Source organism: Hydractinia symbiolongicarpus, chromosome 13, assembly GCF_029227915.1.
Source record: "Hydractinia symbiolongicarpus strain clone_291-10 chromosome 13, HSymV2.1, whole genome shotgun sequence".
In the NCBI taxonomy this organism is placed as follows: Eukaryota; Metazoa; Cnidaria; class Hydrozoa; order Anthoathecata; family Hydractiniidae; genus Hydractinia; species Hydractinia symbiolongicarpus.
The window spans coordinates 10,310,580-10,334,455 of NC_079887.1; the positions used below are offsets into that span (position 1 = coordinate 10,310,580).

The 23,876-nt window shown below is 34.1% G+C and overlaps 2 protein-coding genes and 1 long non-coding RNA gene across 3 annotated transcripts; 1 reads left to right on the forward strand and 2 right to left on the reverse strand.

Moving 5' to 3' along the window:
* Positions 1 to 1,671: 1,671 nt before the first annotated feature.
* LOC130622870 (uncharacterized) lies at positions 1,672 to 7,893 on the reverse strand. The gene is made up of 3 exons (XR_008981106.1): positions 7,756 to 7,893; positions 6,545 to 6,728; positions 1,672 to 1,983 (listed from the first exon to the last, which is right to left on the reverse strand). It is a non-coding gene; the product is annotated as an uncharacterized LOC130622870 (long non-coding RNA).
* On the forward strand, positions 6,575 to 9,273 carry LOC130622869 (uncharacterized). The gene is made up of 3 exons (XM_057438319.1): positions 6,575 to 6,743; positions 6,855 to 7,036; positions 7,644 to 9,273. Exons 1-3 carry the CDS (start codon positions 6,575 to 6,577, stop codon positions 7,710 to 7,712), a joined length of 420 nt encoding a protein of 139 aa, XP_057294302.1. The 3' UTR covers positions 7,713 to 9,273.
* Positions 9,274 to 18,733: 9,460 nt separating this feature from the next.
* Positions 18,734 to 23,666, reverse strand: LOC130622864 (histamine N-methyltransferase B-like). Its single transcript, XM_057438314.1, has 3 exons — positions 23,564 to 23,666; positions 20,399 to 20,541; positions 18,734 to 19,583 (listed from the first exon to the last, which is right to left on the reverse strand). Exons 2-3 carry the CDS (start codon positions 20,533 to 20,535, stop codon positions 18,779 to 18,781), a joined length of 942 nt encoding a protein of 313 aa, XP_057294297.1. The 5' UTR covers positions 20,536 to 20,541; positions 23,564 to 23,666; the 3' UTR covers positions 18,734 to 18,778.
* Between the last annotated feature and the right edge of the window lie 210 nt (positions 23,667 to 23,876).

Consider the following 23,876-nt stretch of genomic DNA (forward strand, 5'->3'; position numbering starts at 1 on the left):
TGTTTAACCGTGAAGAATTAAGAAAGTCAGTAATAGCTGACGATAATTGCACTAACAATGTGACTTTCACGACAGATAATAAGGAACTTTTTAAAGAAAAAGTAAAAATATTCATGATTTGCTTGGCAAGCCAGTCGTCATGCAACCTCGAACCCAGGGCCTGTAGCGTTTTTTGATATGAGGATGTTCATCCTCATATCAAAAAACGCTAGGCCCTGGGTTCGAGGTTGGTCGTCATGCACAACATTTTCTACAAGTTCACTACGCATACGTGAACATACGATTTTTGCTAAATCCATACCAGCACATAATTTAGGTATTACGCATTTTGCTACACAAAAAACTTTACACTCTAATTATTTTTTCTTACCTGATTCTAGCAAGATTTCAGCACAGTGTAACCATTAACACGTTTTTGTCTGTCTTATACTACAGATGTTGAACCACGACTGTACATTCTGTGGGTTTTTTATATAAGTGTATTTAATTCCGTCATTCAAACATTCGTTGTGAGGGGATGCAATCAATAATCCGTACACATAAGAATTATGTCGATAATATAATTATTAGCTTCCAAACAAAGAAAACCAAAACAAACAAATATATTAAACATATCGCCGGTAATACACTTTCCAATAAAAGCCCAGTGGGCACACGACGTCTTTTCAACGTTGATTAGACGTTGAATTCTGGTCGCGACGTCGCAACCAACATTCAACGTCTAATCAACGTTGGGTCTGCAACGTCGATGCAACCGACGTAAATTCAACGTCTTTTCAACGTTGCCCTCCGACATGAATACAACGTCGCATCATCGACGTCTTTTCAACGTCGTTTCCACAACGTTGTTTCAACCGACGTGATATCAACGTTGATACAACGTCGAAAAAAGACGTTGTTTCAACGATCGTAAAACCGACGTTTATTCAACGTCGTACTGCAACGTTGATTCAACCGACGTCTTATCGACGTTTATTCAACGTCACTCCCGCAACGTTGATTCAACCGACGTCTATTCAACGTCGCACCCGCAACGTTGATTCAACCGACGTCTTATCGACGTTTATTCAACGTTGCACTGCAACGTTGATTCAACCGACGTCTTATCGACGTTTATTCAACGTTGCACCAAATTAACTTTTTACCGAGAATCTGTTCCGTTCAAATCTTATTTGTTTTAGTTCGTCTCACACTGGCCTGCAAAGTTATATCTCAAACAGACGTTCATAGAAGTGTTCCAAACTGTCCAACAAAATAACGAAGCGTACTCGGTGTTTGTTAAAGATCGTCATAAACTAGAAATAAAGAACGCACGTTTTACTTAATTTTTTTGTAATTTGTCAGCGATTGGATATATTAATGCCGACGTTATGTTGTTTTTCATATATATCGCTAATTTTACTGCAGTTTTACTACTTCAAAATATTACCATTTGTTTGCAACTTTACAGCCGCATCTATGTACTTTTTTACATAAGAGCCGAATGTGCATTCATTCTCTTATGCTATGTTAAAACTTTTGTGACATAACATCAGAGAATGAATGAACACAAACATGAAATGTACACAAAACATTCAATGGATTTTTTTTCAACAGAGCGTACCAAACGTTCGATTTATTTTTTGTAATATTTATCAGGGGGTTTTTTGTCCTCGTATTTTGAGAGAAACAAATATTTCAACTTGTATTATGGATGTGAGACATTTAAAATACAATCCATTTTGTCAAATTATAATTTATAATACAATAATAACTGTTTATTTACTTCGCTTTCACATATTTAAACCTTTACTTTGTCGCATGTAATATCCCTCCTAGTCATTGGCGGGAAACTTTCGATGAGGAAATTCGCGCCTAAGCCCCTAAGAAGTTCGTATCAACTCACAAGGCGAAAAGGGCGAAGAACCACAGACGTGAGTAAAGTATTTCTGTACAGCATATGCTAATTCGTAAACTTTGCTTCGGTAGCATTCGTAGCAGAATCTAAAGAAAGAAAAAGTTAGCTAAAATTTTCACGCATATTTATTTGACACATTCTAGAAATAAATCGTTTGACCCTAAATTATTTTAAATCAAATTTTTCCATGTCGGCAAAAAATTGCCGAAGTGATGTTATTTGTCTGCATGTCAACAAGTCGACATTTCAGTACAAGAGAGATGGGGATTCTTCAGAATGTAAGAAAAATTTATTTCCAGAGACTTATCTCTAAAAAAACAATGCTAGCTAGATTTCTCAAAAAATATTTAATGGATATAATGCCCAGGCTGAGGTGGTCTTACTTTTTTAATGTTCCAGCCTGGTATTGTTATTTTGTATTTCCAGCTTTTTTTATTATTTTACAGTACATTACACATACTTGCAATCCAAAAATTTTGGCGGGAAGAAAATTTGGCAGATAACAAAAAAAATTAAATTTGGCGGAGAACAAAATTTATTAATTTTGGCGGGAATTTAATTTGACGGATAACGTAAAACTCATTAAAAATATGAAAGATTGTTTGTTTCTTTGTAAATCATGTGACAACATTAGTTTTTACTATCTCGCCTGCGAGGATAGTATTGGTTTCCAACTCGTAACTGGCTAACTATGTCCCAAATGGTCAATTGCAACGTCACAGATTTAAACTTCGTACCTAAACTCTCTAAGTACTTAGAAGTCATCTAAATGACGTTTCAGACCAAAATTGGTATTTGTTTTCGACAAAATTTGGCACAGTTAACAAAAAAAGTATGCTGAACATAATGGTGACATCAAAATTTTGATTTTTTGTCACCTAAATGTCATTTTAGGCCAAAATTGGTCTGAAAATTAAAACTACTTCATTTTCGACCAAATTTGGCACAGTTAACAAATAAAGTATGCTGAACATAATGGTGACATCAAAATTTTGATTTTTTGTCACCTAAATGTCATTTTAGGCCAAAATTGGTCCGAAAATTAAAACTACTTTACTTTCGACAAAATTTGGCTCAGTTAATAAGAAAAGTATGCTGAACATGATGGTGACATCAAAATTTGGATTTCTTGTCATCTAAATGTCATTTTAGGCCAAAATTTGCCCAAAAATTAAAACTACTTTATTTTCGACAAAATTTGGCTCAATTAACAAGAAAAGTATGCTGAACATGATGGTAACTTCAAAATTTGGATTTTTTGTCACCTAAATGTCATTTTAGGCCAAAATTAGCCCAAAAATTAAAACTACTTTATTTTCGACAACATTTGGCACAGTTAACAAAAAAGGTATACTGAACATGATAGTGACATCAAAGTGTTAATTTTTTGTCACCTAAATGCCGTTTAAGACCATAAACGTTTCAATCGCGCCACTGTAACCATGAATGATAGGCTGTATTTTTTGTTAGCAGAAATTGTAGAATTGGGTCGCATTGTCGATGTTTCATAGTTGTGCATTTTTAATAGCGAGATAGTTTATGCAGCGCCTGCATCTTGTTTACATTAATAACCATCAACTTTAGATAAAAAAAAAGTCATTCGTCGTCAATACTAAAAGCATGTCCATTGAAATCCTCTTGTACAGTAGCAACACGAAAAAATTGGCGGATGGCGAAAAAGTTAATTTTGGCGGGGAATTTAATTTGGCAGGCACCGCCAAATTTTCATTCTACCAAAATCTCTGCCCTTAGGTATCAAATGATATAAAAACGTTTTATCATTATAAAATATTTTTTAGTGTCATGGCATATTTGAAAAGATACAGAAAAAATATTGCTGAAGTGAACAAACTTGCAAGAAGCAGTGATAGCGATGATGCAGTTGAAACTCACAGGGAAGGGGGAAATCAAATTTTTGAAGAGTGTTACATTGAAAGCAATTCATGTAGCATGGACTGTGATATTGACTCAACTGATACTGTAAATGACAGTGGCAGTAGTAGTGATGAAGAGTGGTTAAGTGATGCAATGGGAAACATCACATTATCGGAAGAACTTGCGTCATGGGCAGTGCGAAATAGAGTTACAAGAAATTCTGTTAATGAACTTTTGGACATCTTGAGAAAAAATGGGCATACTCTCCCAAAAGATAGTCGCACTCTTCTCAAGACACCAAGAAACGTGAACACAGATTCAATCTGTGCGGGAAAATATGTTTACTTGGGCATAGAAAATGGAATAAGACGAATGCTTCTTAACAATCCGAACATCACCGTAACAGAATATATCAAGCTTGCAATAAATATAGATGGAATACCTTTATATAAGTCATCAAGCACCCAATTTTGGCCAATTCTAGGTCAATTTGAATATGCAACACCATTTGTGATAGCACTTTTTTGTGGCAATAGCAAACCAACACCTGTTGAATACTTTTGCCATGAATTTCTGGAAGAGCTGCATAAACTTCGAAGTGATACCATGATCGTAAATGATATTGATGTACGAGTGGCTTTGCACTTTTTCACTTGCGACGCCCCAGCAAGGCAATTTTTAAAAGGCATAAAAGGCCATACAGGATACGACGGTTGTGAACGTTGTACTGTTGCTGGAGAGTATATCGAAGGTCGGATAATCTTTAATGACATTGATAAAAATCCCCGTACTGACGCTGGTTTTCTAAAATATGAGTACAAAAAACACCAGCTCAAATTAAGCCCCCTGATACAGTATAACATATGTTGTGTTACAGACTTTGTTTTAGATTACATGCATTTGGTATGTCTAGGGGTCGTTAAACGTCTACTGAATTTCCTGATTAAAGATGGTCCAAGACTATGCAAATATTTTGCTTTCATGTGCACCAGTTATGCTTGACACATACAGGTGGTTGGAGCATGCTAACAGGCTGCCTTATAAGAGGGCGTGCCTGGCATATGCAAGCATTTATAGCAATCTATTCGAAAACATTGTGACAAAAAAATATATAGCTGAAGCTAAATATCAAGTATTTAGTAATTCTTAGTTATAAATCATCATATTTAAAAAGCTGCATGTTTTGTTCCAAAGCCCATGTAAATTCTTTTAATTTGTTTTGACTTAAAAAATCCAACTTTTCATGAAAAAGGCATATTGACTAAAATTTAATCCCGCGAAATATCTGAACTCGATCGATTCGCAAAAAATTGTGACATTTAAGTACTTGAAAGACATTCATAACTATGCAGAAGTGAAAATGCTGATAAATAAACGTAGAGGATTGAAAACTTATGATTGTATTGTCTGCTTGAAGGTTCCTTCAATACATTTTGTGCACCTGTGGAATTCTATTAAAAAATAGAGTGCTTGCTTGCTTGATAAATTACAATTCTTACACTAAAATTATAACAAAAATAAGAAAATTAACTTGGTGATCACTACTTGCTTTATACCAGAGACCTGCACACACCACTAGTATTATGTATATATACAAATTAGGTTAAAACTTAGTTATTAAACTTGTAATTATTGCAAAGAGCTGGAAAAAGATTGAGATTTTCTATCAGCCAACTTCATGCCTCATTCGACAGTCTTACAATCCGGTATTTGATCTTGTCATGTTAAGTCAATATTTAAATCCTTAATTCCCTTGAGTAACCATTGTTTTATATTAGCTATATTTGAATAAAATGAGTTGGAGCCGAGCAATATGGTTGGAAAACAAACAAGAAGAAGAAGGTACAATACCAACAGTTTGGATAAAAAATAATTTAGTCTACTGGCCAAGTTTTTTGAATGTCGAGAAGGCAGCTGCAGAATTAAAAGAACCTACAGCATTATGGCACAAATTTCCACTAGTCCGAGTTAAAATTACAGGAGGTACGATGCTAAGTGGCTTTACTTCAATTAATTAGTCAAATACAACTTTAAAAAAAACTAATCATGTATCAGAACCATTATATATTATCTTTACAGATAGAAAACTATGTGAGGAGTTTGATTTCACGGAGGCAGAAACGGATGACGAAGAAGTCATCACAAAAAAACAAAGCTCGCCGTCTTGTGATGTATTGTTTACAAAAAGTATGATTAATTTTGTATTCCAGAAATTTTTATGCAATTTTTATGCAATTCGTAAAAGCTTGTTACGTTTTTACTTTGTGTATTTCGAAATGTTCAAAGTTTTCAAACATTTATTTTTGAAAAGCACTGTTGCTATGATTTTTTTATGCAAAAATGAAAACTTTTAGAAAAACCAATACCAAGTGAACCACCAATGACATATCGACATATAGAAGATGATGCTCAAGACTCTGGTAAGTGCTTACATAATTTTTTTACAAAATGTTCAAAACAGATTTCTTATTTGTATATACATGTACATTCTTTAAGCACAAATATGTGGAATTTAATATGCACAAAGATTAGTACATAAGGCATATTATATACCTTAAGGGTATAAAGTGTGAAAATAAAAAAAGTGTGGGATTAATTTTAGTCCCTCAATTTTTTTAGATTAGGGCGGAATTAATTAGTGTTAATCGGCAACATTTTTAGGAAGTGCGATTTTAGTGTTTTCATGGGATAACAAGTTTCACACTTTTTTATTTTGCACGCTTTTATTCTCGCACTTTTTTATACCCTTAATACAACATTGATATTAAATACCTTTTTTATGTGCTTACAGACTCATCCATCATGTCACCAGAAGTCAGACCATTGATACAACATCAAAACACAACACCAACACATACACCACCAAATAGTTTAAAGAGGAAGCATGTCAGTCCAGTAAGACAAACACCATCTGGATCACAGAATGCAGGTGGAAGTTCTGGAAACGATCCCTTTCCTATGTCGACAGGAAGTAAGTTGTAATTACAAAGCAGGATTCAATAAAATAGATATGTTTAAAATATCCCACTGAAATACATGGTATATATATATTTAGTAAATAAAAAATCCAATTATGATTTAGAGTTTCAGAAGAGGGTATTGTATCTCCTAACCGATATCAGGAATTTGTTGGGAAGACAAAATGAAAAAGCAGCAGAGCCGGACACAGCTCAACCACAGGAGCCATTTGAACTGCTAAAGAGTGTTCAAGAGCTAATAGAGTTTGAGGAGACATTAAAAGACAAGTCAAACTATGATAGATTGGTCAGTTAAACATTTACATTCATTTTTTCCCAAAGGATACATGAAACACACTATTTAGCCTGACAGCATGTTCACTTATTCTCGGATCCGGGTTAACATGCTTGGAATTTTCTGATCATTTTTAACAAAAATGACCAACATATTTAAATTCAGCATCAAAATTTATGGAAACATGCAAATTTTCAAGTTTATACACTAAGTACAACTGCCAAACTTTTGATGTTGTATGAAGAAATGACCACACAAATTAACTGCAGTGAAATTTTTTAACTCTTATAAAATTTAAAAACTTTAAATTACAATAAATCCTGTTCTAATAATCTCTTGGTATTCTAAATTTCCTATGTTATATAATTTTTGCTGATAAATCCAAATATGCCACTCATTTTTCTCAAAAGTTCCTTGTTTTCTTTTTCAAAATTTGATAATGTTAACCTGGATCTGAGAATTCTTACACTTCTAATGAAGTGTGAACACAGCTTAAAGAACTGCCTTTGTTGTCCCTCCTGGAAACAACTATAGCTAGCTAAATACTACTTTTCTACTTTTGTGTTTGTGTGCACCTGTAGCTAGAAATATATTTATTGATATATGTTTCATTTTACAGCTATCCCAGTTATCAAGAGTTGGTGGCTCAAAAATTCGCGAAAATGTGAAAAATGTTCTGTTAAAGTGAGTCAAAGCATAAGTACCCCTTAGAGAATTTAAAATGTACTAACCTTTGTTGTGTAGTTTACAGTGGTAGTGGAAAATCACTTTGTTGTGCCCACATGCTTCGTTTCATCTTCTCCATAAAAAAATCGTGCACGAGGTCCAAGAATTATTTAATTGAATGAATAGTTTACGGAATGCGGCCCCGCAGCCTAATGGACTCGCAACTATATATTAAATGCGCTTACGATGTCGATTGTTTTACTTTTATTCCACTTTCATTATAGAATCATGAATAATGAAGTAATGTCGGCACTCAACATGAAAGGGAAGGGAAAAAGTGAAAAGGTTGGGTTTGCAAGGATGAACTTATATAAAGCTGTTGTCGGTTAGTAAAAAAATCCTATTCCTAATATTCAATTTATATATGTGCTTGTAAGCGTTTTAGTTTGTTGTTGTTAATTTATTTATTGTCGGTTAAAATATGTACAAATAAATACAATAGCTCTTATTAAAGTGCTAATCCAAACCGACAAGTTTGTATTAAGTTTTTCCCGCCATTTCGAGGGGTCGACGTTCAGGGGGAAAAATACACATTAATCTGAGGAAATCTATTTGTCCAGCTGTTGTACTGTAAACTACCTCCATCAATATGTGATAAGAATTTTGTTACGTTGTAGAGACTGTTATCAAACATCAAAAGAATGCGACAGAAGGAGAAGTTCGTGCGTGTACGGCATCAATCCTTAAATATGCACCTGATAGATGTGGAGGAGCGGGAAGAACTAATGCCGAAGAAAATTAAATCGATTAATTTTTAAATAATTTACAACTTTTATATCAGAGAGGATTATAAATTTTTCAAGCGCCGTAATAAATTCTTCTAGCTTATATTAATTTTGATTGGGTGGCAGAAAATTAGAATGGCAAAATGTTAAAGTGATTTTAGCTCAACAATTTTTAGTGTTTCTACTAGAGATCGGACTTGTGACTAGTAAAAGTATGGAATATGCATGAGTGGGTGCTTTTTTTAAGGAAATACAGTGCTAATATAATATTCATTATATTTTTATTGTAATTTTCAACCTCGATTCCTGGACTTCTTGCACCTGGTGAGGACGGTGGCTTTTCACACTTTTTATAAAGTATAGCATCATGATCGTATTTATTCGCATCTGGTATCCTTAACAAACACCCTTGTATTCAACTCTGACTTCATTAAGAAAACATACTTTTTCTCTAACCAATGCTTGATTAAAGACTTCGGTGCAACAGTTTTGCTTGACACTTTAGGTGATTTGAGCATACTAACAGGCTGCCTTATCAGGAGGCGTGCCTGGCACATGAAATCGCAGCTATAAATTTGCAAATACTGCACGTTTAACAACCTCGTCATTGCTGCGTTACATTTTTTGCATTGGGTTGGAACGCTGGAGATTCTCACATAGTACCAGTTGTGAATACTTGAAATATCGTTTTTATATTTTGTATTATAAAACTCCGTTAAGTTTCATTTAGGAAGTTTTCAGCGGAGAAGTTGTATATACTGCCGATGTTTATAATAAAAAAATGACATATCGTAGAAATGATTTTATTTCTTTTTCGCAATAACCATGTACAAATAACGTAACACAAATATAAGCGTCGGAATCATGCTAGGGAATAGATACATGGACATGTAAACTATGGACATATAAAACTGAAGCCACAATGGCGATTATGATTTGATTCGGTCAAGTTTGTCTGTTTCTTAAGGTTGAAAAGACGCTGAATAACGGTTGCGAGAGCATTTCCAAACGACGTTGATTAGACGTTGTTAGACGTTTTTTCAACGTTGAAAAGACGTTGCGAGAAGTTATTTCAATGTTTAAAAGACGTAGCGAGACGTTGTTTCAACGTTGAAGAGACGTTGCAGGACGTTGTTTCAACGTAGCTTGCGACGTTGAAAAGACGTTGATTTTACGTTGCAAATGAAAGTTTTTTTGACGTCTTTTTCCGACGTCTATTCAACGTCGGACATCAACGTCTTTTCAACGTTGAAACAACGTCCTGCAACGTTGTTTCAACGTTGAAAAGACGTTGCGAGACGTTGTTTCAACGTTGAAAAGACGTTGCGAGACGTTGTTTCAACGTTGAAAAGACGTTGATGTCCGACGTTGAATAGACGTCGGAAAAAGACGTCAAAAAAACTTTCATTTGCAACGTAAAATCAACGTCTTTTCAACGTCGCAAGCAACGTCTTTTCAACGTTGATTCAACGTTGAAGTGCCCACTGGGAGACATCTGTACAGACTAGATCTTTTTATAACCGATGGAAAGGTGCCGATCTCATACCTCTCCTTCGCTTTCTAATATATGACTAACGCGACGCACCAGCACGCATATCAAACAGCGAAAAAGAATCCATGGGAACAAGATTGCGGAAGGTGCTACAAAGGTTTTCTTTGATCTTAAGGACGTTGCTATGGTAACGATGCGAAGGATTATTTAAAATAATCTTACGCATACAGTGGATAAATAATTAAAAAGGCTTACCAAGTTTGGTTCAAAGCCCTTTTTTCTCGTAATTTAAACATGGATTTTGCAATTTCTCTGCTGGTCAATTACGAGCAACTATTTTAATTTGTATTTGTACACATTTTTTTTTAATTAGAGATCTATTTTTATTTAATAATAAATAATATGTTTATCTATTCCTGTATAATTTAATATTGCGTAATTTGTAAACACGCACACAAAGATGCGTTGTGTGCTTTTAAAATTTTATTTTATTTAGTAATAGATACGTATTAACTTTAAACGTCTGATCAAATATTAATAATAAATTCATTTCTTTTAACTAAAAAAAATTATTCTGGCCCTCAAAATACAGCATGTTGTTCGGCTTGATTTTGTTGATACGACCACCATTTTAGTCAATAATATAACATCGGGTTAATTTTTGTAGCGCGGGGTTACAAAAGTATAAAAAAGGTCGTCCACCACAAAGGGAAATGATTCAATACCCTTAAGCAGCTTCTTTTTTACTTTGAAATATACTTGTATATCATTGTAGCACGCTTTCACCACTGTTGCTAAATTAATGTTAAAATCGTCCAAATCAATTCTAGGATTTTTAATAAACATAAGGAGAAAACATACAAGAAGGTTCTGTCAAAACCTAGATACCTAGATACTAAATACCTAGACGATTAACTTGGTACTTTTGATTTTCATATGACAAAATATGATGAATATAAAGGTTGTCAATTTCGACGAGATAAAATGATTTTTTTAGAATTCACTAGTTAAAAAAATAAAAACAAAATAGAATGAATGTAGTTAAGAGGGATCTAAAGGGTAGCCTTCAAATTTTCTTAATAACAATAATAACAACAACAACAACACTATCAATAACGCATTAATAACTAGTCTATGGTATATAATCGTAAGTTTATTTTTGAACTCTCTCAAGGTTAACTTTAAAGAGGAAAAAAAGTTCATTAAAGCGAGTGGATCCTCATTAAAGTCTTTTGTTGTTACAATGATCAATCTCACAGAAAACGTGAGTGTGAGAAAATGTAATCTAATGCTACTATAAAAAATTCATTTATTTCAAACACTAGAAAATGTATACCAAAAAATAAAAATAAAAATGTCATACCGACCCACATGTGTAATGGCAGAATAACAAACATGGCTGTATAATGTTTAACTTTTCCGTTTTGGGACCAATTATATTTAATGTTGTCTGATTATGAATCATCAGTTTATTTTAATACTGAAGAATACGAACTAATACAGGACACAATTAGAAGGGGATGCAATATATTTAGAAAAAAATGAAAATTGTATTTCCCCTTGAACACGCAACATATTGAATTTTTTTGGCTTCCGGAAAACATAACCTGTTGGCCATGGCCTAGCCATATGGCCTACCTCATAGCCTACCCTAAAAATGATATTCATAGATTTTCTTCCATGCCTGCTTTGCGTAAAAAAAATAAAAGGCATTGACGAGTTTCGTTTCTCTTCCGAAAAAACTTTTTCTAAACCCTGCGTCCCTTTGTTTATAGGGGGAGAGGGGGAGAAGGGGAGAGGGGGAGAGGGGGGAATTGGAATTGTTTAAGCAAGAGATACAACACAAAATGATGAAAGGATCGCTCACTCGTGTTGTTTACATGTTTACTTAATTAAACCACAAGAAATAAACTTTTAAAGTCAATTACTGTACACAATGACGCAGAATGTTAATAACTAGTCAAGGCGACTGGAAGTTATTATAACCAATTAAGATCAGGTTAATATATGCATAATATTAACTGCAGGAAAAGACATTAAATCAGAGGTAAACTAATTAAAAAAATAAACAAACTAAAAGTAAAATGGCTTTATAATTTTCAACGCGGTTAAAACTATGAGAATTTCCTAAAACGAATGTGATCAACCTCGCTCTCAGCCCCTATTGTCTCTTTTTTTAATATCAAGACGGCGAGATGTCCCTGGGGACGAGGTTGAAGTGTGGTCAGTTTACCGCATAACTTGCAAGTTTACAGGCCCGAAAGTTCAGGTTTTACAAACTTTATCTTTTGTGCTTTTTAAATGTTTAAAGTAATTCGCTAGCCTCTTCTCCAGGGCTTTACCAAATTTTGTATACGTGTGATTACAAAAGAAACGTACAAGCGAAAAAAAAAAACGAATGACTTTTGATATCTGCTATTTTTATCTTCCTTTCCCATTATTTTTTTACGGAAAGGTCATCTAACCACGCGATAGGAGACAATCGAATGCGGAATAAGAAAGTCCATACTTTTGTATTTTGTTCATTAATTCATATGATTAATACAATCCATAATTGAAACGCGACTTCCGTACATTCCAAACACAAGAGAAGAAATTTCCTCAAGATGACAAATATGTTTTTCAGGTAGTGAAAATAAAAAATTATACTTCGTAAATTTCTTTCCTGTCTGGCTCAAAGTAGTTTCTAAGCTTGACGGCATAATTTTCTTTTCTTTCTGCTTGAATGTAAGGCGCGTGCACACATGATATGCTTTGGTTCCTGAGTGAAAGTTGTTTGATATTTATTCACGAAACGAGGTTGCCATTGGCTGTTGTCACATGAGATATTTTTGAATGTTTACATTTTTAGTTCGCATCAGTTTTTTACAGTCCCCTGAAGGAAGAACAACGGTTAATAGCTAGTCTCTCTACTTGAGTTCCTTCTTACGCAAATTTACAAACGTAGATTCAATTATACCCTTACTAATTTTAACCATGCCCAAATTGACTTCTTGCTTCTTAAAAAAACTTAAGTTTATTTAGAAAGTTCGTCTTTATTTATTTTTATCAGGATCTGTTTTATGAGGCAAGAAGATTCAAACTCTGAGTAGGATACATTCTACGCGCCTTCTTTACCGTCTTAAGTTTTTCAAATTCGTCTTTAGCCCATAAGCATTTTGTCTATATCTAATCTGTCTAACCCTTATCTAAAAAAAATTAAAATAACAGATTTTTTACATAGTTATCTCAAAAAAAATAATTAACTGGATATCTTTGAAACTGATATAGGAATTCTGGAAATTCCATGATACAAATTCTGTCATGTAAAATTGACGATATGAATATAATAACCTGGACAAGTTTTGATGAATGTATTAGCATTTAAATGTCTCAGTATCCAGGATTTCTCTCTCTCTCTCTCACACACACACACACATTTCGAAGATAAATCCAAATTTGTCAAATCCAAAACGTTAAACAGGCCTGATTTTTTAAATTTTGAATTCACTAAAATTTGATTCAACAAATTTGATCAATTGAATTAAATAAATAAATAAAAATAAATTGTGTTTTGTGTACGAAATAAATTGTGTTTTGTCCGCTTTAACTGTTGACATCACAAAAGTTGCCATTTAGTCATGTTTCAGTACAATTTAATGGAAATCGAAAATAGCTCCCACAAAAAGAATTGAAATTTATGTTTTAAGACTGGCCTCATAATATTTTAGATAGCTCTTAGAATTTAGACGTATCAAAAGAGGTTAATAAAGGAAATTATGAATTAAGGTCTGTTTTTTTGGCAAGTTGTGGACAATGGTAGTATTTTAAATTTATAATTTCATCACTTTTTATATTCTTCAGCTGATTAACAGAGAGAGGGAGGAGTTAACATCTATCAGCATATCCTGATAACACAAAAATCATTTGTTAACATTCCCTTATTAAACTTTTCAGAATTAGTTTTCTTTGATGTGCCGATGCTACAGCTTTTTTACACAAAATAAACATCATTTTTAAAATCCTCACCTGAACCTTGATAAAATGTGAAATCTTAGGTTCATAAAACATGTATTTTAATTTTATGCTAATTGAACTCTGCTTGAAATCGGGGCATATTTAGTACAAGTAAGAAGACTTTTACTGTAACATTATCATGTGCATTTTTAATAATAAATTTTAGCATAACATTGACTGAAAATTTCAGTTTTATTTTGAGCTGAAAAAAATGTAACGAAATAGGGTTATTATTAAACTGATGCTAAAAAGTTCTTCCCAGGAATTTTAGTCTACTTAATTAGAAAAAGTTTTTGCCTTTTTTCACAAAACAAAGAAAATAGATAAATAAATAAAGTCCGTGTGTCAGCCTAACAATATGGGGGTCTTCAATAATAGCCTTTATAATAACAACTACTGTGTTAATTTGTCACCCATTTCAGAATCTGGTAAACATTGTGTGTAACAAATGTCTAATCAAATGTTTCCTTTTAACAACCCTCCACACTTTTCTCAAGCCGCTTGAATTATGTAATTCTTGAAATTCAAAATAGCTCTTATAATTCTGCTGACTTGCTCACAAAAAAAGACAACCCTTAATGTAAATAGAGTTGTGGGTCGTTATTAACCATAATGATATAAAGAAAATTGTATCAAAAGCTTTTTAAAGAACTATACCTACAAACTTTTAAAAATTTATGTTTGAGACAAAATTCCGCAGTATATCCGTCTGCCATTACGTTTTTTGTCAAAGTTATGTGCAGGACTTTTGTGCTACTTCGTTCGATGTCCTACTGGTAATAACAACTCCTGACATTCTTGGCACACGCAGTTCTTAGACAAAGTATTTTTCACAGAAATTCAAAGTGTTTTTGTAAATTTAGTAAGTTCTCGTCGTGTAGCTATAGTTTTAAGATACAACATTGGTGCTTTACTACGACCAAAGGGCATGCTTTTTTAAAAAACAAAAGTCCCTGTGGTCGTTGCAGCCAGGCTGGAGCCCTTGTGTATTGTTCCTAACAAATCTTGGAAAGTTATTTTGTGAATACTGTGGGCAAATTCAAGAATTTTTTGAAACTTAACAAAAGGGAGCTGATTCCATTGTGGGGTAACCATCATCGAAACACAATTTTATGCTACCTAACTTCGAGCTGTTAGCTAAAAGAGTTGATAGCTAACTAATGTATTGTATGGATCTATTTCGTCAAAATAATATTGTTTTTACATGTTTGTTCATTTTCACAATCAAATAATGACTGGAGTATGTAGAAGACATATTTTGTCTTATCAACAAGCCCATATAGCTGAGGTGGAATGAAGATAGCAGGTTACAAATAACGTAAAGGAGAAATATTTACAATTTCTCTATAGTTGCAAAAATACTACAAAAATGTAATACTAAAAATATCACAAATTATATCATTAAATAACAAGAAATGTTTTGTGATTTTCTTAAAATGCGTCAACAAGCAAACAGATTTTTTTGTCTTCATCAACATTGTGCTTCATAATGATGGCCTGTGATAAGATATTGACTATCTACTGGTCACTAGTAAGGTCTTTGGAATGTGAAAATTGTTTATCAAATATCTTGTTTAACACATGTGTTTTAGTTCTAGAAACTAATTTGTGAAGGAATGCTTCCAATGCCATACCTGATTTTATAGATAAATAACAGTTAGCTGTGAGTAGAGAAAAATAATAAAAATAGACATGAAACTTTTGTAATGGCTTCGCTTTGTATAATATTCCAAATACTTTGGAAATCTTATTTTCTACTGTTAGTTTATGGGTTTTCCAAGACAGTTTTCTGTCAATAAGAACACCTAAAAAGTTTAGAAAACTTTTCCTTTTTATGTTAATTTCATTTATTCATAGATCTGGTAGTTTTAAAGACAAGTCGTCTGATTTAGACTTTTTGCAGAATAGCGTATATTTTGTTTTATTTACATTTAGGCACGGTTTGTTTGCTTTAACCCATTCATTAATACTAATCAGTTTTTTGTTTACCGTAGTAAAGAGTGTTTTTATATCTTTGTGAGCGTAGAATAAGTTAGTATCATTCGCAAAAAGAATAAAATTGTCGATGCATAATGCAAACCATTACCATATATTAAAAATAAGAGCGGTCCAAGTATAGAGCACTGTGGAACTCCACATTTTACATTTTTGAGTTCAGTCGTATGATTACCGTGAGGAATACATTGTTTTCTGTATGTAAGATAGTCTTTAAACCAAAGTAAGTTTGAGTCCTGTACTCCGTAGCATTGCAACTTTGATAGGAGAATTTTATGGTTCACGGTATCAAATTCTTTTGTAAGATCAATGAACACCCCAAGCGTAAACATATTTTTATTAAAACTTTTTAAAATCCTATTTACCCTATTACAATTACAACCCTATGGCAAACTCAAATCTGACAGACGAATAAGTTTACAGCCATACGAACAAATTCTCTACCTACTCTTTATAAGGTGAACAGTTCGATAACAAACATGGTACCTAGGAAAGGGGCGCCGACATTTTATTAACACTGGAAACGGTAGTGCGGTTACTAAAAAGCACAATTACACCCGGGTTATAAAGAAAAACATTACACTTCGCTCCAGTATTCTATTTCGCATTTCCACTTTCGTACATAGAATGTTTTAAAACTGTTGACGTGTTTTGTAAGACTATGCTTTAACATTTGTTTTATTTCTATGAGAATGAGTGGATAAGGTAGAGCAGCAAGGGTAAACTTAATTTCATTGTTCATAAAAACTAACGAGATTAATGCTAAAAGTTTTAAGTAAAAATAAGATATAAAAAACAACCTAGTTATTATGGGCCTTGCATAGCAAAACTTGTCTATAGCAGAACATAGTACGCTGTGTTTTATTCCGAAAAGTAAAACAGACCCAATCTATCCATACAAATTATAACTTTATTGCAATAAAAAAGCCAGAAATTGGGTAAAAAAAACAAACTCAAAGGATGCCTAAGTAACCCAACCTCGTCCCCAGGACCTCTTTTCGCTTTTTTGATATCTTTTTTGATATCTTCTTCGCGCCATCCCCGATATCAAAAAAGCGAAAAGAGGTCCTGGGGACGAGGTTGTAAGTAACCGAAACCCAGTTTTGGGTGTGTCTGTTTTAGTCAGGTCAGTTCTAAGGGGTAATGTAAATCTTTACAATATCAGCGTGCAGTTTTGCCAGGTAAAAACTTTTTGCTGACTAAATTCTGTCATCTAAGTACATAGTATTCCGTATGCTTTGTTTTCTCCATTTTTTCACTAGAGGATTAGTAAGCTTAGTGAAAGCGTAGCATGCGCTGGCTAAGCCAAGAGGTAAAACTTTAAATTGAGAAAATCTTGTTGTGCCATTTTTATATGTCCATGCAAATCCTAAATACTTTTTGTATTCGTCATGAATAGAAACATAGTGATAAAGTGGTAAAATAGTATTCTTTTTCCAGATGCTGTTTAGCAATTTTTAGATCCTCATATTTGAACTTTGGGAAATTTAGATATTCGTGGACATGCCTCAAATCTATGACCAATTTCAACTTTTTTCTTTTAGCAACTGTCAAAGGATTGCAGCAAAATGGCATACTTTTCACCTCTTCAATGCAACCTTGATGTAGAAGCTCGTTTTTGCTGGCCTCGACGAAACCGCTGTGTCTTAGCCTAGACGCGTTGTTTTTCGCGTAGAAAGGAGGGATTTGTCTTAAAGAAAAAGGTAATTTATATCCATGTTTAACCATGCTTAAAACGAAAGGTGATGCTTCGAGATCGCTTCGCCAGAATTCGTAATTTTTCGATAGTTTTCCGACAACCCTTTCTGTAGTCTCCTGATTCTCCAAAATTATCCCTAATAAAAAAGTGGATTTGCTCGATTCGACTATGTGTATCTAAATTTAAACACATATTTAAGCCACCACAAAGCAGGATGTCTGAAGGAACTTGAACTGCTCGGATTTCTGTTGAATGGGTATTGCGAATTGAAATGTCCTATCCTACTACAACCCCAACGACTCTGCTCAGAATAACCTTTGTAATTTCCTTTAAAAGGATGATGCATTAGACTTATCAAAGCCTCTCTTATCACTTCTGGATTTCTTTCTTTTTTATATTTTCGCGTTGGCTGATCTTACTGCCCTGTTTATCCTTTCTCGTCGTCAGAATCTGAGGCCATATCATCACTTAAGTACTCATTAACTGTAGCCCAGTTTTCTCTATCAGCCAATCTAATCAATTTCACACGTTTGCGTATTAACTTTTTACCTTTTTCTAGGTGTTTTTGGGCCAATTTGAGGTTCTTGTCCTGTCTTCGAAATCGGGAAACATCGCTTGTATATATGCGTCTTGCTTCTTGCAATACCATTTTGCGTGAGAGACAGACAGACGTATACGGGTATTATAATATAAATCCAATAGAACACCAGAAAATATTTTCTGTTGTTCTAAAACACATCATAAGGTAGAGGGATTTGTAGAAATAAAACATGAATAAAGATAAAGGGAGTGTCATGCAACCAATAGCGTACACTAATGTGACCAGTAAATTATTTATTAGAGTTTAAGTGATTTCAAAATTAGGGAGTAATTTTATTTTACTTAGAAAATTATTTGTTGGCGATCCTGCTTAGTAAATTTTTGCAGCAAAATTTCACACTTGAATGATGCAAAGCATGTTCACGTGAATCGCGTAGCACATGTGTGGGCCAGGGTGAGAAAGCATTTTAAATGATGTATCATTGATAATGCTTCATGCAGAAAAGTACTTCTAACTAGACAAAGAAACAGCTAAGGGGGTTTATCATTCATATATTTATTCGTTGTTATATTCTTTTACATCATTCTCTTGTGATTATAATAGCTCCTAGTTGACATGGAAAATATTTTTTGTTAACCTCTTTCCCATCTTCTTCGATTTTTGTTTCAACAATATTTTTATTTAAAAATGCAAAAAAGTCATCCAAAATTTCCTTCTTTACAGTTTTACGAGCTTGTTTCGCGTGAGTTGCAAAATCAATCAAATAGTTACCGATGTTTGATGTTTCGTCAAACATTGGCGTAACATCGAAATTATATCTATGCGTGTAAGTTTCGTGTTTCCATCCCTTTTCTGTTGCTTGCGATATCCAACCAGGTAAGAAATAAGCTTGGGAAACTGGGCCCGAGCACGTGAAGCATTCGTGCTTCATACCATGATCGTTTAAAAACAACATATTCTTTGGCCAAAAAGCATCTTCATTTTCGCCTACCACAGCTACGATACCATTTTTCGCAAGGAAATGCTGATAAGTAGTGTCCAGACCTTTCACACTGTCGATATGGTAAAAACATCTCACAAAGTGAGCAAAATCGAACTTATTTTCTTCACTCTCTGTTTTTTTGAATTCTTCTAAGAAATCCTCGTAAAAACCTTGAAACCAATTAAATTTGACTTTACTGTAGCTTTCCTTGTCTGTAACAGCGTCACGAAAAAATTTCACGTTGGAAGGATTTGGCTCGACAACTTGGTATACAACACTGTAGTCTTCTCCATGTTTCTCTTTTCCAACCTTGACAATGACATCCAAAAAATCAATGTCCACTTCACCTGAGCCAGTACCAACAGCCAACACTTTGAGAACATTCTTACTCTGAAAAATTTCACTAGATGTAAAAAAAAGAATAATATTAACTACGATTTACAGGTAAAAATACTTTAAAATAAAATCCTACACCGTGAAATTCGCATTAATGATATAAAAAACAGACGTAATTATTTCACACATAAGTTATTCTAGACCCAACAGCTCTCTGAGATAAACCATAGTTCAAGAATGCACAAATATATGATTTGCATCTATCTAAACCTCCATTTGAAGACATATCACGTGCTGTATCTTAACACGTGTTGCTGCAACACCATATCACCCACCATTCTCTCAATTGAGCCAATTTATTGCTGCAATCTCATAGGTAACACTTAAAGTACGGCCCGTTTTCGAAAATATATTTTTTTTGGTAATACATAATAGGTTTCTAAGCCGCTATTGATGGCTGAGGAAAAAACATAGATGGTTCATGTTTGGTACCACTGGGTAGTCAATTTATCCCAAAATTTGGAAGCCCTTTTTATGACAACCTAGTCCCCAGAAGTTATGGTGATGTAACAGTGGGACGGTTTTTGCCCGATTTTGCTCGGATATTCGCAAAACCGCCCTGGGTTAAGATAAGTTTTTTACACAGGATCCTTTCCACTACATGCGACACAGGAGGGTTATGACATAATTAATTCCCACAATGCAACAAAGTGACAATAAAACAAGATTTCCCATTAATTGAACAAACACCTGCACCCGGATAATCCTACAGAAAATCTAAGAAAAAATCCTTTTAGAACCCATGGATTCGTACCGTAACCCCTTTAGTGTGGTATTACAAAAACGTCATTAAAACTAATACTTTTATCTAACCGACCTTACCTAAGACGAGGAGCAAGTTTTGTGTTCATCCATTCTCTTTGTGGGGGAAGTTGTTGCATATATTTCAGGTATGTTTGAAGCGTCAGTCGGTAGTTTGTGTCGTCAGAAAGCAGAGTGTTTTGTTGTTCATCCGCCATCTTGATCTGTAGAAGTGAAGACAAAGTTCTGAATGTTTGCAGTTAAGCGGCAAAATATGCAAATTTGTTGTTTGAGCTTGTTTACACGTGTATAGTGGTGTTAGTACGTATGTAAACAACAAAAATAAACATAATTCTAGCCAAGCTAAATATCAAATGTTTACGTCTTTTTTACTCAATAAAACTTTAAATAAGATTTACGTTCTTTTGTTTCCAGACACGCCCTGATCTAACAAAAGTCGTCGCATAGCATTCCAACACAAAATACGAAAATCTTTTATATTACTTTCAATACGGGGAAGCTTATGACAAATGCGGCGAATTTCTAGTCCAGTCATACAGTAGACTCTCGATATAACGAACCCCCAAGGGGAATAGAAAAAATTCGTTAAATCGAGGGTTAGTTATATCGAGAGATCAGAAAAAATGGAAATTTTTCCCCAATTTTCTCAAAATCGCTTAAATTTTTGTCCATTAGAAGAACTTGGATGAAAAACACTTTTGATTTATATTTCACTATACGTAGAATTAACTAAGGTTGAACCACACCACACGAAATTCGAATAAAATATGTTCGTGTTTGTTTAAAAGAAGCAAAGCAAAGACTTCTATCATAAAATTATTTGGTTGTTTGTTGTGTAGAGACGCGTTTTAACTTTTTCCAAAAATGGCTCTAAATTTGAGTAACACTATTCTCTTCTCCTGAAACAGCTTTTAAAGTTGCATTTTGTCTCTGCTTCCATTCATCCAGCCAACCCACAAAAGCTTTGAAATCAAGAAGGTCCAGGTTTTGGAGCTTTTTCCTTTCTTTTTCTTCATAGAAAAACAGCTTCATCAAGGTCGCTGTTGGTATTCTCTTCATTTTTTTTCGACTGGAATTGATTTGACCTAATTGATAAGCTTCGGTTATTTTTCTTTTATTTGCAATCCAGGTCGAGACAGTGTTTTTCTTGACACCATATTCTTCAGCGATGCTTTGGTTTGTACTTTTGCCTTGTGCAATTTTTTGCAGCGCTTTATATTTATCGGTTATAGAGATATTCACTTGCGTCATTTTCATTCACTTGCTGTTTTAATTTGCCTTCTTTACCTTAAAATTTTGAATAGTTTTTTGCGTTTTGTTTACACTTAGTGTTTAGATTTGAACATCGAATGTTATGGTTCGAATTACTTAATTTGGATGACATTGCATTGCGTTTTCTTGTTTCTGTGCGTAACGTGGTGTAAAAATATTGAAAACATTGCGTGTGTTTTGGTGTTTCGAGGGTTCGTTATATCAGGGTTCGTTTTATAGAGGCAATTTATAACAGTTTTTTAAGGAGGCAGAATCCAAGGGGGACGAACTTTAGTTCGTTAAATCGAGGTGTTCGTTAAATCGAGGTGTTCTTTATAATTGGGGGTTCGTTAAATCGAGGTGTTCGTCATATCGGAGGTTCGTTATATCGGCGAGTCTACTGCATACATGGAATCACGGTCCTGATATTTACTTGCGCACGCATCTAAGTAATTACGTAATGCCCGATGCGCGCGCAGAAATGGAGGTAAAAATGTAAACAAACTAAGCGTAAAAGTTACCTCCATTTTTGCGAGCGCAGGAAAAACACGGCACTATGATTGAGTGTATTCACTTGGAAAATTTATGGAGTTTTGTTGGCCACAGCAATTTTTCTAAAACTTCTGTGTTAAAAAAATCAACAAACATTCCTAATTTTCGAATTTTATGTTCGAAACTGACATTTACACAATTCCTTCACAGTCTTCCGATATTTTTCCATAGTCACGGCTCTGGCGAATCGCATCAACAATGGCAAGACGTGCGATGTCTTAGAATGTTTATTTGGTTGATATCACTGTCAAAAAAGACAAGTAAATGCCAAGCCGTACACTTTATGGACATTTTCAGGGTTTTAAGTACACAGAGAACAAATATTAGTAGAAGCATTAGTCATATAGTTCCCATGCAGTTCAACTGATGCGGATACATGCAATTGGACATTCGGTTTTCGATATAGAGCCTGGACAAGAATATATGCACATATAAATTTTTTACAGAAATGCTAAATAAGCGCATAAAAAGTTTTTAGTATTCTTGATTTCGGATTAAGCACGCTCACATCATGTTTTATCTCGTTGTGGTAATGTGCTTAAACTTTTTATTCACGTCTCCAGAGCTCTTAACTTTTGCTTACACCATAAACAAATTCGCAAAAATTTTTAAGGATCGGTCCTCAAACCTCTTAGGCCTTCGCGTTTACTTTGTTGCGTTTACTTTGTTGTTGGCGCCGTAGATTAGTGGTTATAGCTCTCGTACTCTGTGCGGGAGACCGGGGTTCGATTCCTCTTGACGGCGATTCAACACGGGCGAGTGAATGTTACCATAGCCCCGGGTTAACCCAAGCCATGTGAGGGAAATTGGGAAGATGGCACACTGTGTGGGCCGTTGGATGTTGCAGGGAGTTGTCTAGTAGAGCGCGGGCTCTAATTGGGTCTGCGTAGCTCAAAATGAGCTTTAAATACTCTAGGACTCTCCATCTAAGCCATGGCCCCTCCTGGAAATAATAGACAGGGTATATCCCTCGATATTTGTGAGGCTAGCCATGTAAAATATGCACATCTATCTATCTATCTTTCTTACAAAATTCACCTTAACATCGCACAGCAATCACCGCAAAATCGTATAACATTCACTGTAAAGTCGTATAACATTTACTGCATGAAAAGTCGTACAACATTCATTGCAAAGCCGTACAACATTTACTGCAAAGTCGTACAACATTTACTGCAAAGTCGTACAACATTCACTCCAAAGTCGTACTACATTCACTTCAAAGTCGTACAACAATCACTGCAAAATCGTACAACATTCCCTGTATAATCGTACAACATTCACTGTAAAATTCGTATTTGAATTTTTTACAATAAATATCTTAATATCTTAATCTCCTATATTACATTAAAATGCATTGTAAAAGACAGACAATTTTTTTTTCTACCCACAAACAAAAAATATGTTAAAAATCATGCTTACACCAAAATGCTATTTTCCTCACCACAACATTCACGTTGAAAGAAATTATTAAAAAAAATCGCCCCGAATTGTGCAGCTTGAGAATAATAATCCACGAGGTAAATAATGACCTGGTTTCTACGTTCAAAATATTTGTAAAAAATGCAGAGTATGTTCAATTTTTTTATTTTTTTTATTCATCAGAATATTTGCTATAAACTGCTATAAATATGTGTCCTGTTGCTCTGTTGCAACTTGGTGGAAGATTAAAAGCATTTTATCGATAGCCTGATAAAGTTTCTGAAGAAAGAAGCAGAAACTACGGCTTAAACAT